Consider the following 15,994-nt stretch of genomic DNA (forward strand, 5'->3'; position numbering starts at 1 on the left):
TGGCATCCCCTCGCCGAGGCCGAGCACAGCCATGCGCAGCCGGGGCTGGGCTTGGCCCCTCTCCGCGAGAGGGTCCCAGCCATGCTACACGCCGCTCAAGCTGACAAAATGCCCCAGTGCTTTGGAGTAAATTCATTCTCTTGGCTGGAGGCTTATGGCTGAACTCTCCCCAACTAAAACTGCCCGAGCTTTCCTGTCCAATGTTTGCAGGCTCCACACAGTCAACACCCACTTTAAATGCTTAAGCAGGTGGATCCTTTCAGTCTTTTCCAAGTGTAGCCTAAAGAAACTTAGGACACAGAAAGCCAAGATATTTGAGTGTTTGAAATGTTAAGCCGTTCCTGGAAATTTAGGGATTAGTAGTTAAAACCAAATGCACCACAGGCTTGAAATAACTTGCTTTCCAAAGCATTGATTGGGAATTAAGACCAAAAAACCACAGTGTTGAAAAGAAGCAGCGGCATTTTATGGACCAGGTGGCAGAGCACCCCGCTTGCTCCCCCAGCGTTGCAGAGGTCGGCAGAGGACACCAGTGCAGAGCCACCCCTGTGGGCTGCACCCTTCCCCGGGCTGGGTGCAAGTCGGGCTCTCTCCGAGCACGGGGTTACCCCCACGGAGCTCAGGCCATAGCAGGTGCTCCCAGAGGTGCACTGAGCTCCAGCCTGGAGGGAGGATGAGGAGGGTGAGCCCACGCCTGCAACACGGCAACTGCCCACCCCAGCGGCGGTAGGACCCCGTGGTGCCTTCCCTCTCCCTGGCTGTGCCTGGTTGTGCTTTGGCCGTGTGTGGATGGGGAGGAGCAGCTCCCTGCTCAGGCAAGACATGGCCCCGAGCCAGCGCTCTGCCTGTCGCCCTGGGGTGTGCGAAATGCCGTGGGACCTGCGCAGGCTCCCCGAGGCACGAGCGCGGGGTGTAACCCAGGCGTTACCCCTCTGGGCTCAGCACTCCCTGCTTGTGCCCCACCGTGTTTGGGGCAATGCAGCGTTCACACCTCTGAAATGTTGGGGGCAGGTTGTTGGTGCTCTGGTTGAGGAGGCTGTGGAGAGCACAGCTAAAAATAATCTCATGGTGTGTGCCGGGCCCACTTTTATCAGACAGAAATAATCCTCCAGGTCTTAAATTGGAGCTTGTAGTTAATGGCACACTCTGTACTTTGGGCATTCAGTATATGGTGGCACTGCAATTTATCAGACAAGAGTTACAGCATTAAAAAAACCCCTCCTACGTGCCTTAAACATTTGCCTTAGTTCAGACTGAGAGCTCAGTGGGCTCAAGAAGATTTCTGGTTTTACGGTGTTCGCTTCTTTATTGCCGTGCGAACAGCTAAGCCCTGATGTGCCTGCCAGGAGATGGTCCATGTCCTCTTCACTCCTTCTGCTCTTGCTGCTCTCTCTTCCTGCTGCAGCCTCCCTCGGTTTACCCCAAAACGCCACTTCGCAAGTCCTCAGGGTCTCCACTCCTCCAGGGAGGAGAAAGAGGCACCCTTGCTCCGGGGGGCTGTGAGCGGCAGGGAGACGCGTGGCAGCTTTCTCATGACTTTGCATCTTCCGCAGGGAAGCTGAAGGAGTGGAGCCTCCTTTTCTACGGGACGGCCGAGCACCCCTACAACACGCTCAGTTCCCACCACTCCCGCTCGAGGATGCTCGAGATCTCGGCCTCAGAGATGGAGCCATTGAAGGCCGCCCTGCTCCAGAGCCAGATGGAGATTGTGGAGGAGGAGGAGGAGTATACAGGTAAGCGCCGAAGGGCTGGTGGGGCCGGCGCTTCCTGCAGCACGGGGGTGCCCTGCTGCAGAGACCATCGTGGGCTGGGGAAATGCAAGCCAGGAAAAACTCAGGGCCACTCTGGGGCCCGGGAAGGGAAGTCAGTGTGTTTTTCCCTGTGGTCTTATACATTATGGTGAGAGGGAATAAGTATTAATGTGCAACTAGGTAGGTTTTGACAAGCTACAGGCCGCGGGCAGTTTGAAGCATGGTAGAGGATTCACGGAGGATGGATGCGCCAGCTCTTGGGCAGAAAAGTGCTCCCTGTCACCCTGCAGCCCTCCGAGGTGCCTTTCTACACCATCTTTCTCAGTGCTGAGCAGCAGCCCAAATCTCAGCTGGGCTGGGGGGATGGCAGCGCTGAGCCAGGACAACTGCCTGTTTGGCCCTTTGCCACACACTAGCTCAGCTCAGCGTGGCGCCCGGGTCACGGTCACTCTCGCACTGGGTGCTTGCACAAAAAGCTGCCCAGTGAGAGGAGGAAGCCGGTGACCTCCCCATCCCAGCAGTGCGAGATGGAGCAAGCCCGGGCGGAGCACAGCTAAACCCCGCAGTCCTGCAGGCGCCGTGTCGGGACCTGGATCCACCACCCTGGGTCTCGCTGCGGCTGAGCACCCTGCTTGCTATTCCCGGGCCCGCTGGCTGAGTTTCTGTTTGGATGCGGCGTGTTTAACAGGAGCCAGGCGTTAAGCTGCGAGCAGTTAAACAGTGTGGGGTAGGAGAGCAGGAAGGCCTGATCCTGCGCTCCAGCTCTCCTCCCCGCTGCCGCGGTGTGCACAGCAGGAGAGCGGAGGCAGGATTTGGGACAAGCGCACCAGAGCACGGAGCAAAGCCAGCCGTGTCCGACGCTGCCAGCCCCCGCGCTGCCTGCTGCCGGAGGGACCGCGGCAAGCGGGGAAATTAGAAGCTAGCAAAACACGCCGTTCCGGCGCTCCTACCACAAATTGGCGGTGAAGGCATCTGGGGAGTAAAAAAAGATCCTCTGCCTACCTCCCCCACCGGACGCGGGGAGGTGAGGGAAGCTCCGGGGCCGGCTGCAAAGCCGCCCGCGGCTCACCAGCAGCAGCCGGGGGGATACCGGGGAGGCCGGCCCCTCGCACAGCACCAGGGTGGATGCAGGGAAAGTCCTGGAGCAGTTGGCAGGGGCCAGTGCCAGGGCTGAATGAGGATGAGGAGGATTGGACCAACCACAGGCAGAGCTAGAAAACAGCGGCCAAAATCCCCACCTGCATGAGGAGTTTGCCACTGGCTTTCATGAGGCAAAGGTTTGGTGGCAGGCTGTCATCACTAGGATGTCACTGGTGCTGCAACGGGGGAGCAGCTGGCAGGGGGGTTATCGCAGCCCTCCTTTTCCTGCAGACAACATTTCTGGCAGGAAAGTGCCTCCCGTGGCAGTCGCAGCTCCTCCGGGTTTCAGGTGCTTGCAAGCTGCTTGTCCCTTCCCTTTGATGTCCCCTTGCTGCGGAGGGACAGAGCAGGCTCCTGCGAAACGTCTATCTGGGCTTTCCGCCACCGCGGCCCTGTTCCCCGAAGGGCAATACCTCCCTCCTCCGTGGCCAGCGGCAGCGAGGGATGCCGTGCAAGCACAGGAGCACTCAGGGTGTCCACGCATTCGCCCACGGCCACAGCATCTCCTAACAGCCTGGTAGCGTGACATTGCCGGTGTCTGAAGAACAAATGTGTGGGGTCCTTAATTGCTGTGGCGTTCCCTTGAGACGTTGCTTATTTGTAGTCGCTTCAAAGGCACAATTCTGTCTTTCAGCTGCCTGTACGTGTGTGTTTGCCCCGGGGGGGGTTAGCTGAAGGAAGGCAGCGTGGGATGTTTGCTGGGGAGGATAAAACGAGCAGGGGAGGCAAGCGGCCCGGAGGGGAGTGGTACAGCTGCAGCGGGCCGTGGGCTGCCCGTCCGGGGCTGGAGGCAGGCAGGGGGGTGGGCAAAGGCGCCTTGGCTCCCTGCCCTCTCCCTAGGTCAAAGAACCTCGTGCAGTGACGGGGAGGGAGCGTGGCCAGCAAAGGGCAGCCTCGGAGGCTGGGCTGGGAGCATCCTTGCCGCTGGCTGGCTGCAGGGCATGGGCAAACGCCCTTCCTCTCCTTTTCGAGCCAGAAGCACTAAAACAGTCTTTTGTACCAAGGCCCAAACTGGAAGAGCTTGGAAGAGCTCCTTCAGCAGAAATATCTCCTCTCTTGAAGGTCTGTGCCATCCTGAGTGCGGTGACCAGGGATGTGATGGTCCCAACGCTGACCAGTGCTTGAACTGCATCCACTACAGCCTTGGGAGCATGAAAAGCGGCAGGTAACGGGCTTCTTCGTGTTATTCCTCTGTGTGCCACAGGTCCCTGGTGTGCTGCTCAAATTAAAAGCTGGCCCCACACGATGGGTGTGTGGGAGCACTCATGGCAAGTGAAAGCTAGAGGCTGTGCAAGGCTAATGGATGGCTCTTAGTCCAGTCCCCATGGACTAGCGCTGGCACAAGGGGCAAACATGCTGCAGCAAGGTGCTGGCAGCGTGCTGGGATGCACACGCAGAGCAGAGGCCTCAAGTCCTCCTGCCCTCTCTCCCTGGGCCGCCTTTCACCAGGTGCAGATTCACAGCAACGTGGGTTTTAGATGTTTCAGTGGAGAAGACAGAGTGTATGAGATAGAAAATAGAGGGAAGAGGTAGGAGGAGGTATGGGGATTTCTGCCATAAACTGGGATACGATGGTATGGGGAAAACAGAGCTAGAGATCTCAGGAGAACCTTAGGAATGTAAGTCCTGGGGAAAAATGTTTCCAGGAGCATTGGCTTTGCCATCAGGAGTCACTGATGGGCTCAGGACCCCAAGGGATGGGTTGCTGAGGTGCCAAATGACTTCTGAAATCTCTCTGGCTGCCATGTGGAAAGTTTACCCCTAATCTTGCTGACGCGGTTGGTGGTAGTGTGCAGCTATCCAGAGAGTTGAGTCCCCTGCTATTTATTACAGAGTTACAAATTCAAGACAACTTAAATCTTAAGTAGTATACAAGAATAAATAAATAAATAAGAAGTAAACAAGACAAAATTGCTGTTAAGGCTGGAAGACTTTCTGAATGATGTACTAATTCTGTAAGTGATGAGATGGAGGAGAACCTGGCCGCTGGGATAACTGTTGTGCAGTGAGCGCGGCCCTGCTGCTGTCAGCCAGGGGAATTTAGGGATATTTGCATAAACAAGATTTATTTTCAATAAATACCAAGCATGGTGACTAAATGCCTGACCTAGCGAGCTGAGAATACGCTGTACATCTTGGAAATGAGCTCTGCTCCATGCCTCGACCACCCTCCTTCCCCACGTCTGGGGCTGTACAAGCATAGTGCTGCCTGCGATCCCTCCCAGTGAGCAGGACAGATGGGTGCAAGACAGACAGACACGCGGGAGTGTCGTCAGGATCTATGCGCAGCGTAAGGCACCCTGTGCCGCCCGTCTTTGCTCTGCACCCATCTCCCATGGCTTTCCCTGGTTGCAGGACGTTGCCTGCCTGACCACGCACAGGGGGCTCCTGCCATTCTCTCGGTTCCTTCCTGCAGGATGTGCGTGAGCTCGTGCCCGTCAGGGTTTTTTGGCGACAAAGGCGCAAGAAGGTGCCGGCGGTGCTATAAGGGATGTGAGAGCTGCCTCGGGAGGGGCCCGAACCAGTGCACGGCTTGCAAGCGGAACCTCTATCATCACCAGGAGATGAACACGTGCGTGGTGCTGTGCCCGCCTGGATTTTACTCAGAGGAACGTAAGGACTTTTATCACTTGTAAACTGTAGCATGAGGATATGCAGGATTTATTTCTATTTTAAGTGATACGAATGGAAGAAATCACCTCCATTTCTGGGTTCTGGCTTAGAAATACACCCAGGCCTGCATTTGGAGGAGGAAAAACTCTCGGTGTGCAGGGGTGGTACAAAGCGGAGGCATTCAAAGCTGGCAATCAGCTGTTAGTCAGAGGAAGCTGTTATTAATAATCATAGCTGCTTGTAAATGCATTTCTTCCAGGTGGTAAAGCCAGTAATAGCCAGATAAGGTATTTTGCCATAGATCATCCTGCAGCCATGGGACACAAATACCACACGCTACCTAAAGTACAGAGAGGAGATGCAGGAAGGCATTTCTGCACTGTACAAAGTGGACACATTTTTTGTCAAGAGAAGGCTAGTTCCTCCCTGCCTGCACCTCCATTTGTGCTCGTGCTCTTCTGCGGCTGCAGGTAGCAAACGCAGAACAGTCGCCTGCTCAGATTATTACAGAAGTGGGCTTCAACATAGCCAGCTTTAGCCAGGAACAGAAACGCTGCTTTTCCCCCATCCCTCTGTCAGGTGCACCTCTGGAAGCAACAGAGCAGATTTCTAAGGAGTTTTGCCCATATGAGGGTTCAAGGGCTCGATCCAGCTCCCACTAAAGGCTCCTTTCAACTGTAATAAAAGCTGGATGGAGCCCTCCTGAAGGGTAAAATCTTGCCCGCATTAGTGCTGCTCCTGGGTTCATTGCCTTCGGGAAGCAAGGGGCTAACCTGCTACCTGGGAAAAGAAACATCCTTTTGACTCTGAAGTGCATTGACAATCTGATCCAGCCTGCTTTAGTCACATAAATATTCGCTCTATCCTCTTTTGAATGTTCCTGTTGTCTGAACAGGCACTTGGAGGTCATCTGCACTAGCGGGGGCTCGTACAGGTGGGTGGAGGATGTGCGTCTCCTCCCCGATTAGCTGCTGCTAAAACCATGCTGGACTGCAGCACTGCATGTGGCTTTGCGGCTGTGACTGCTGCTTGCAAATCACTGTCCAGATTTTATTCTCACTGACTCTCTTTGTTTTTCGAAAGGTCAGAAACGCTGTCTTAAATGTCATCAAAGCTGTAAAAAATGTGTCGGTGAACCAGATAAGTGTACTGCATGCAAAGATGGATTCAGGTAAAATACCAGCACAGGGCAAGTTTATACCTTCAGCATTTGAACCTATATTTTAAATTTGGAAAACTGATGAGGAGCCTCCCATGATGGGGAAATTAGAGGATGAATTAGTTAAAGATCTAGATCCTGCTTCAGTGGTACGACAGCTGGGACAAAGTGCCAGAGGTTTGGGCATTTAAAGGTAGCATCCCATGTCCCTCTCTTAGCCGACAAGCACAGTCTAAATTTCATTTCCTTTTCTACAGTGCTTGCCACTGTGGCAGGTGCTGTGCTATGGACAAAGACAGCATTTGGTAAAATCCCAACGGAAAGAGAGGTAGTAATTCCCTTGTGGGTTGGCTCGATGCAATGCCTGCTGAAATTGCATGGAAGTGTCCTTCCGAATTTGGCGTCCTGCGAACAGAGCAGCTCCTGGCACTGCAGTGATGTAGAGACGGTCTGAGCAGGCACCCGGGCCCCCAGAGCAGTCATTTACCACTGAAAAAGGGTTGCTGGGGTGATGCCCACTCTGTGGCTAAGCAGCCCGTGCGCAGCCAGCTCCCTCTCCCAGCACGCCTGGCCTTGCTGGTGCGACAGATCCTGCCCCGCTGCAAGCCCCAGGGGAACTGAGCAGCAAACCCCTGTGTTTCCCTAGAAATTCTGCATCTTCTCCACTTCTTGACAGTCCCTAATGCTGCTCGATTTACTCTCCTTTCACTGAGATTGCTTGTAAGGCAGGAGCAAGGGCATCTAAAAAGGGTAAAAAAAAGAAAAGCAGAGAAAACGTTTGGATTGCATGTAAAACGGGCATTTCCTCCCGAATATTAGACTGCTGCTCCAGAGCACTCCCAGCCAAACGGGGCAGTGTGAGTCCTGCACATTATTTTGTTTATCTGGCAGTGATGTTATTAGGCTGACCCTATAAATATCTGTTCCAGGTAGATTGAAAATGCACGCTGCAAATGCAGACGCCCTTTGCTTAGGCCATGTCTCCCTAGTAAAATTTTACCGGATACACCAGTTCAGTCATGCTAGCGCTGGCTGGTCAAGGATAGCTAGCTGAGGGCACACTCTTTCCAACACAAGAGCATCTTTCTGCCTTGCTCCCCGAGAAGGTGAGGTGCGTGCATGGCTTTCCATCAGTGCCTCTGCGGTCGCAGGGCCCAGCAGCGCCTGCGAGTAGCAGACAGCGTTGCGCAGGGATGGGCAGGGATGGGCCCAGCACAGGAAGCTCTTTTCCCACCACAGGCATACATGGAAAGTAAAATCCAGTAGCATTCAGCTTTGCTCAAAGGCTGTAAGTGGGCCGGAGTGACTGTGTAAAAACAGGATTCTCACAGGGGAGGCAATTGCTGCTGCTAAAAGATTATCTGTTCCCTCGGAAAAGTAAAAGTGGAGGCACTTCTCAGACACAATCTGTACGACGCTTCCTTTTTATTGTCCAATATCCTTTTAAGCTAGGATTTTAAATCATCTCTGTCACATTAAAGCGCTAATGGCCCAGCAGCAGCAGCTTTGCTAAGTGTCTTCCCTCTCTGCTGTCTCTGCCACTCGGAGAAGCCGCGCGGGGGCCGGTGTTTCAGTGCAAGAGTGCAGCCAAAGCTTTTCAGCTGGGGACCTCGTGTCCTTTGGGTCACAGAGTTGGGCCCATTTCACGTGAGCGCTGCCTGGGGCACAGCAGATGCCGGGCTGGAGCTGGCCGGGAGCCTCCCTGCCACAGCCGGGACCGCTGAGCCTTGGGGACGCAGGGTCCCCGGTGCCGGGAGCCGCGCCGGTGCAGAGCAGGGAGACGGCCCCTGCCCCTGAGGGATGCAGCAGCCCAGCGGGGAGCTTGCCATGGGGGGTGGCACGGCAGCATCCTTATGAGAGGGAATAAAACCAAGCAGTTTAATTCCTCAAAAGCCAGGGGCCCTCAGAGTTACTAAAAGCCCCTTCAGAGGAAGCATGCTTGAAACAATTTCCTTTTATTCCAAAGAGCCTAATGGTGCACCAGGCCTGTGGGAGAGTCGGGCTGGCTGCCCACGTAGAAAAACAATTCTATTTCCCCTTGAACATTTAATTAAAGAACCTGCAGCAGTTCCTTTGGTCCCAGGCAGGACTTCAATTTCTTTTGAAGTGCTGGCTGGCTTTCAGCTGCCTTCTGCTCCGGGAGGAGGCAGCAGGCAGCCCGGCTGTGCCGTTTCACAGCGGATGAGTCTTTCCATTCACTTTGTGGATGTTTGGGGTTGTTGATGGCTGCGGCACAGCACCTGGGGCCAACAGCAGCAGGGGAAATGGGGGAGACAGACAGGCAAGGGGCAATGTCCCCGCTTGCTTTGCAGCCCCCTTCAAATCTGCACTGACCGCCGGCTGCAGCCCCGTGTGCGAAACCTGGGTGCGGGGGCAGCTGAAGGGTGCGGGGGTCCGCAAGCTACAGCGGCATCCGGCGCGGGTGCAGGACAGGCGAAGCGCGGCCGCGTTGCTGCACCGTGCAGGAGCAGCCACGCCACGGGGCAGGCCAGGGAGCACCTCGGTAGAGCTGCCAGAGGTCCAGCTGCAGCAGGCTGTATTATAAGTCTCCTAAATTTGTTGCTGTATTGATGCATTTGGGTGCAAACGTCCTCTCTGCTTTCCCAACAGCCTGGCCGGCGAGAGCTGCGTGCCGGAGTGCCAGCCTGCCACCTACCTCAGCAGGGAGCCCCGGCGGTGCGAGAGCTGCCCCGCCGGCTGCCCGGCCTGCACAGGTACCTCGTCCGCCCGCGGCATCCGTCCTCCGCTGGCACCCACAGCGCAGCGAGTGCCTTCGCGCAGAGCCCCCCAGAGCGCTAGCGCTTTGCGGGCACGAGGCTTGCCGGCACGCCGATGCGTCCGGCGCTGGCTCCGTGCCGAACCGAAGGGCGAGCGGAGTGAGCAGCCGGGAGGAGGGAGAGCAGCTGCACGTGGGCTCTGCCACGGCGATTGCAGCCCGCCAAGGAGAGCCCTGGGGCCTCTTGGCGTGTGTGACAGCGTGGACAGGGCGAGACGTCTTCCCCGAGGGCCAAGACAGCCCGTGCAGGAGAGGCAGGAGGGGGCAACCCCAGCACCCCGAAACGCAGTGGGGAAGAGCTCTGGGGCCTCATGCATTGCTCGGCAGGGGCTTTTCTTTTCTTGCATTTGTCCCAGTTAATAACCTTGCCCATGGGGAAAAGGCTGGAGGAGATCTAGGGGATGTTTAGTTCCCCTAGGCTGGGAGCCTGCTGCCATCCTGTCTCCGCATGCTGCCAGGTGGTGGGAATATATTCAAATTGGAAAGGTTTTTAGGGAGTTTTTACATTTTTATTAGAGCCATTCTTTATTTCTTTATCCTTCTGAACCTTTAATAAGGTGGCGGGGGGCTATAAAACCCACTCAGAATGATCGAAGATGGCTTTCCAGCATATAAAAATGCCAGGCATTTAATGCCTGTTATCCCCAGTTGTCACGCAGCCAGGCATCTTCCCGGGAGGCTGAGAGCAGCCACTCCAGGGTCCTGCGAAGCATCCCGCTCGCCTGGGCACCTTCCCTGCCCCGAGCACACACCACAGCCTCAGCAGTGTCTTTCCAGTTGTTCCCTTCTACAGTTCCTTCAACTTAAAAATATCTTGGCCTTTTTCACCTGCCGGTATCACTGTGTGTCTATAAAAGATTTTCTGGGCAACGCTGACTTCCGTCCAGCTTGTGAAGCTGCTCAGTATTCCCTTTACATTTTGTCTTTTTCGCTTTTTGAGCGTCCAGCTATTTTCCATTGTTAACGTTTGCATCTGCCCTCAAAATCATCATGGATCTGATGATAATATGATCTCTAGACAATTCTTGTTCAGTGGTGTGAATTTTGTTTTTCATCCATGGCTGGATAGGACTAAATCCAAAATATTCATTGATCTTCTTGGCAAGTGTGGAACTGAGCTGACTTTTAATCCCTTAAGAAAATTACTCCCCTTCTAATTCTTATTCCAGTCAGTGTAAATGTATTTCACTGCATTTATTTTTCTAGCCTTTTCTTTCCTTTTCCTGCATAAACATTCCTCAATCACAGAGCACAGAAAGCCTCTAATAATGCCATTTTAATCACTACAGTTTGTCGTCTAGTTGTAACATACTGTGTCAGAACAAGGCACCTCTGCTTTCCTGGCAATCTCAGCTCCACAGCTGAATTGAGCATCTCATCCTTTTTCCCAGCGGATGGCAGGCACAGCCGCTGCGTCACTCCGTGGAGGGGCTTAGGGGGCAAGAGCAAACCCTGTGCGTGTTTCAGAGCAGCGGCTGGTCCCCCGGAGAGGCCAGCACGCTTCCAAACCCACGGTCCCTTCCCGAGGGACACCGCTGTGCTGCTGCATCCCTTCCCGGGCTGGGGGCCGGGATGCTGGGCTCGTGCACCGCGGCACCGTCCCCGCGGCCGCCTGCCTCACCCCCTCTCCCCTGTCCCCGCAGAGCCGGGCGAGGTGGACTGTGTGGCCTGCGCCCCCGCGCCGGAGTGGCACTGCGTCCCCGCCTGCCCCGAGGGCTTCTACCCCGGCGAGAGCCACGGGCTGCCCCACAAAGTCTGCAAGAGGTACGGTACCCTCCCGGCCCAGCCCGTGTCCCGCGGGGGCCGACTTCGCCAGCGAGCAGAGCGAAGCCGGGCTGCATGGCGAGCGCTGGCACGGAGCACAGCAATGATAAAAACGCTGAAAACAGCTTGCAGCTGGAGCTGTTTACTAGGCAAACCGAAAAGGGGAAGAGCGAGCCGGAGCAGCCGCCAGCGTTGCTCACACGGCGTTGCCTTCAGCCCGGCGGTTTCCGCAGGGGCAGGTAGTACTGGAGCAAATTGGGACGGGCTCCCCAGCATGTCTGCGGGCCAGCGCTTCCCTCCCACGTGGATTTATGAGCAGCAAAGCCACGCTCTCCCCCGCTGGAGATGTTCAGCCAAGACGTCTTCGGGCTACGGTGGGGCGGGCTAAGCCCCGGTCCCAGGGCTCTTTGGAGAAGGTGTAGGAGGAACACCGGTATTTACACAAATATCCCAGCTTTCAATCAAACGCACTCAGGCACCCAGAGGCATGTTGAACATGAGATATGTGCTCCGTTTGCCCCCGGGCCCTGGGTGAGGAGTGTTTAGCCCATCCCTTTGCACGGCGTGGGGGCTGCGTGGTGAAGATGGAGAGATGCTGTAAGAGAGCAATTTTCTCCCTCTCGGGCACTCGGCACTGTAAGTGGAGAGTGGGAGTCAAGTCAGCCTCATTAAAGCAAACATGAAAGTGAAGGATGAAAGGTGACTTTGAACGTGCTGCCTTGCAGGGTGGTAGCAAACCCAGCACAGTTCCTGCCTGCTGGAAGGTTTTCCCGGCACATCTGACCCGTGCTGGCCCTCCAGCAAGGGGGAACGAGCGGCCGGGCTTTTATCTCCAGGCGTTCCAGGAACAGCCCTGCAGCAACGGCTGGCGTGGGAACGGCAGCCGTTTTCTCCAGCCAAACGAGGTGCAAGGAGTGGGGAGGCCCACGTCCCCCTTGCAGCCCTTTTTTCTAAATGGGATTGCTGGGGGAAAACGTGTTTGTCCCTCCGAGCCCCAGCCACCGCAGCAGGAGAGCAGTTGGGGGATGTGGCTACTGTCACTTGGAGCTGAGCTGGGACCCACCGAGCCCATTTTTCCTGGGGCAGCAGTAACTTTTGCAATCTCAGGTTCCCTGTTTTACACATCACCAGTTTTCTCTAGATTTGACAGTGCCTGCAGACGCATTTTCTGGCAGATGGTCCATTTAGGGTGGCCCGAGGCCAGGCACTTGGGCTGGTCCAAAACAATGCTGGGTTTATTTCCCCAGGTGTGATGACCACTGCTTAGCCTGCGAAGGCTCTGGTGGGAACTGTGTCAAGTGTAAGGAAGGCTTCAGCCTCCTCAGTGGCTCCTGTGTGACAAATGAGACCTGCACCAACGGTAAGTAGTTAGGGGATAACCACAAATATTGTGGTTATTCCCCAGTTGCAAAAATGAGGGTTTCTGGGGATTCCCTCCATGGCCTAAAGCTACTGGGGCACGGCTGCAGCAAGCTGGGCTCCGGCCGTGGTGAGCACAGCAGGTTACTGGGCAGAACTGTTGACTATCTGCCTGCTGCTCAAATGCATGCAAGCGTTTGCATTTCATTACATTTCAGTCTTGGGGCTCATTCTCCCACTCACTGCAAAGTTTCTTTATTCCTTCATTAAAACCATGTGAAGGAGCCCCTTTAAAAAGTGCCTTCTTTTCAGTTCTCTCTCCTCAAACACAGGAAAGATTTGCACTGCCTGTTACGTGCAATGTTTGTTTACTTAAAATGTTAATCTGCTCTCATTTTCTCTTGTTCCTTGCCTCGGCCTCTCAGCTGACAAGACTTTCTGTGAGATGGTGAAATCAAACAAGCTCTGTGAAAAGAAGCTGTTTGTGCAGTTCTGCTGTCAGACGTGTCTTATGGCTGGGTAAAGTTCAGCAGCTGCATCCAGGACTTCCACCAACTGCCAGCCCAGTTTTGCCAAATGTTTAGGACAAAAGTTTATTTTTTCAGCTTTGGGAGAGTTTATATGGTGCTGTCAAGCATTCACTTGTAAGTTTGATAGCTTTAATATCACTGTTGGTGTGTTTCTATAGCAATATGTTAAGCTGAGAGTGGATCGTACCCTGAAAGATTAAGTCCTAAAAGGCACCACATAAGTGGTGATATTAACACTCTCAAACGCTCCTTGTGAGTAGGGACCAATGCATGATCCACGTACCCAAGCTTGGTTCTTCGCAGAAATCCTGCTGATTCGCCTGTTCAGAGTGGCTGGCGGGAGCCCACGCTGCAAAGGATGCAAAACTTTACACGTCTGTGAAGGAAGAGCTGTTTCTGGTTCAACTCTCGGTAGCCTTTTCTGGCAGGTGACAACCGATATAAATCCGCATTACAAAAAGCCAGCGCCGTGTTCTGTACATAGGTAAAATGATGAATTGGGTAGTCTGCTAGACTGGTGCTCTGAAGCCAGCTCTGGCACTCCTTTTCAGATTCAGTCATTAGCTGTTTCTCTCTGGCCATGAACAGGGCAATAACTGGAGATCTGAGGACCAAAGTGAGAGCTGATCTAAATAACTTTGCAGGCCTGTTAGCCCAGCGAGTCCGTCGGGGCTTTGCTCGGTGTGCTGCTGCACGCAGGCAAAACTCCTGTGCCTACACAGAGTCCTGTGGACTTGGGGGGTTCGTCCACATGGGTCAGCCTGTGGGATCCCAGCCTTATCACTAAATGTACTTCCCTTCTGAAACTGCTAGTAAGTTGTTGATTGATTAAATTCTGAAATGAGCTAGATCCTTCCTCTCTGAGCTAAATGAGATGGTTTCCCAATTCATATCTTCCAGCATTTTGCATTATGATGCTATCCATGCTTTTGCTGGGTATAGTCATCTCTCTCAAAAAATCCTCCTGTTCACAGCAGTGATTTTTCTTGAGCATCTGTTTCCAAAAGGAGGTATTCCAGCAATCCAGCCAGGAAATGCTAAATTCTACAAAACCCTCCCACAAAACAAACTTTTTCATGCTCTCTCTTAATAGTACGTCATGTGGTGTTTATATAATTGTGTTTAAAATATCCTTGGCTATGTTGTTTTACAGATTTTTTTAAAAAATAACTTATACAGTCCTTGTTTTTCTCCGTAGATTATTTTTTGTATGGGGAGCGGGGAATCTTTTGTGTCTTACGTCCTTCTCCTCTTTGCAGCCTCTCTCCAACCTTGCAGAGATGCTCTTTTCACGAGACATATGTAAACAATTATTTCCTATGCTGCATGTTCTGATTTTCATTGTTAATAGTTTTAACAAGTTAAACCTTTTGCCAATGAAATTCACAATACAAACTGTCACCAGTTCCTTACGGAGCTGGGATAATCCCTGCTTGGTTTTGGTTGCAACGATACACACCCTGCCTGGGCTTGCCCACTAGAGCTTACCTCGGCCAGGTGAAGAGGAGAGAGCCAAATCGTCGTTGGTCCTAACCCGAATGGACCAAAACCAAGTAAAGATGAAGCTTTGGTGAATTGACCTTTAAGTTAATAAACTATTGATCTCCCCTGACAAATGAATCTGTGCTTTTTCCAAATTCAGCGAGGTCACCATCCCGACCAGAGGCAGGTGAGGGCTGTGATGCACTGCGTGTCTTTATTTTGCTGAGCAAGGAAACTGTCCTGTTTGGAGCTCCTGATCAGCCCCAGAGCATCTGTGGGCAATATTGCTTATGAGCTGTATCTGCAAAAACTTCGTACATTTATTCTCATAAAGGTCTTTTACCTTCAGAAGAAATGCACATCCTGAATGTCCCCTGTAGTCATAGATCTCCAGGGCCCTCATTAGAATTAGAATTGACCCTATTACTGCTTTGCTATTAGGATTGATACTGCATTATCACCCCGAGCTCTGCAGTCGTGGAGGGCTGTATCCCAAACAGAGCATCGCAGGCTGTCAGCACAGGCAGCTGCTGTGCCTGCGGCTGGCTGCCACGGGCAGGCTGCCGGGGGGTCGCTCCCCTTTCCCACCCATCCGCAGCCCCGGCACGGCCCCGCCACATCCCTGGCCACAGCACAGAGCTGGTGGCCTCGGGGCCCACCTTCCCCTACTGCTGGCTGGTAAAGGTGAGGAGATGCTGGTGGCAGGGAGTGGAGGGACCGCTGGAGCCTTTTTTGTCATGTTGGTTTTGCAATGTTTAATCCGGGGTCAGGGGCCTTTATAAGTGCGAAGAAAGAAAATAAATGAACCCTCCCACAAGGGAAGGTGCTCTCTGAGTTGTGCTGCTGTGGGCTTGTATATCTTCTAGCTCTTCACATTTATCAGATGACAAGTGTGAATTAATCAGGTGGTTTATCACATATTCTTTCTGTTGCTCCAGCACCCCCTTTTGGTCTTGGGCCAAACCAGAGGTCAGAAATGGAGTGAAATGCTTCTGGCTTCTGCCATTTAGGCTGTAAAATAAAACTTTTAATTCTGTTCCTGTGTCATACAGTCAGCAATGGGAGCTGTGAATGAAGAGTACCGTGTCAGCTTTGACTTTCTGTGGCTCACAGTGGCTGCCTGTAAATGCTGTTCAGCAGTATATTTAGATGTACTGAAATGCTGGGAAAAAAAAGATGTTTACCCTTATATCCTTGGCGTAACTTAAAATACACACTGGGTGAAGCAATGCAATTTAAGATGACCAGTCTGCAGCAGTCTCAGCCTTATCCTGCTTCCGCTGCCCTTATGAATTCCAGTCTATGGTGGACAGTGCCAAGAGGACCAAATTCTGCACAGTTTGGCTTGTGCAACAAAATCAGTTTCCAGTGTTTCCCAGGGCACTGTCTAACTCCCTCAGAAATCATTCTTGGAAAGTAA

At 53.4% G+C, this 15,994-nt stretch overlaps 1 protein-coding gene across 1 annotated transcript in view; it reads left to right on the forward strand.

The window, feature by feature from the left end:
- The window catches only part of PCSK6 (proprotein convertase subtilisin/kexin type 6), a 50,095-nt gene extending 35,387 nt beyond the window's left edge, over positions 1 to 14,708 (forward strand). The window contains exons 14-21 of the mRNA XM_064517884.1: positions 1,554 to 1,733; positions 3,954 to 4,056; positions 5,308 to 5,504; positions 6,588 to 6,675; positions 9,274 to 9,377; positions 11,083 to 11,203; positions 12,451 to 12,563; positions 12,988 to 14,708. Coding sequence (XP_064373954.1) covers positions 1,554 to 1,733; positions 3,954 to 4,056; positions 5,308 to 5,504; positions 6,588 to 6,675; positions 9,274 to 9,377; positions 11,083 to 11,203; positions 12,451 to 12,563; positions 12,988 to 13,085 — 1,004 coding nt within the window. The 3' untranslated portion in view covers positions 13,086 to 14,708. The remainder of the gene's footprint in view (positions 1 to 1,553; positions 1,734 to 3,953; positions 4,057 to 5,307; positions 5,505 to 6,587; positions 6,676 to 9,273; positions 9,378 to 11,082; positions 11,204 to 12,450; positions 12,564 to 12,987) is intronic.
- The last annotated feature ends 1,286 nt before the right edge of the window (positions 14,709 to 15,994 follow it).

The sequence above is a fragment of the Dromaius novaehollandiae genome, chromosome 10, assembly GCF_036370855.1.
Source record: "Dromaius novaehollandiae isolate bDroNov1 chromosome 10, bDroNov1.hap1, whole genome shotgun sequence".
NCBI lineage: Eukaryota > Metazoa > Chordata > Aves > Casuariiformes > Dromaiidae > Dromaius > Dromaius novaehollandiae.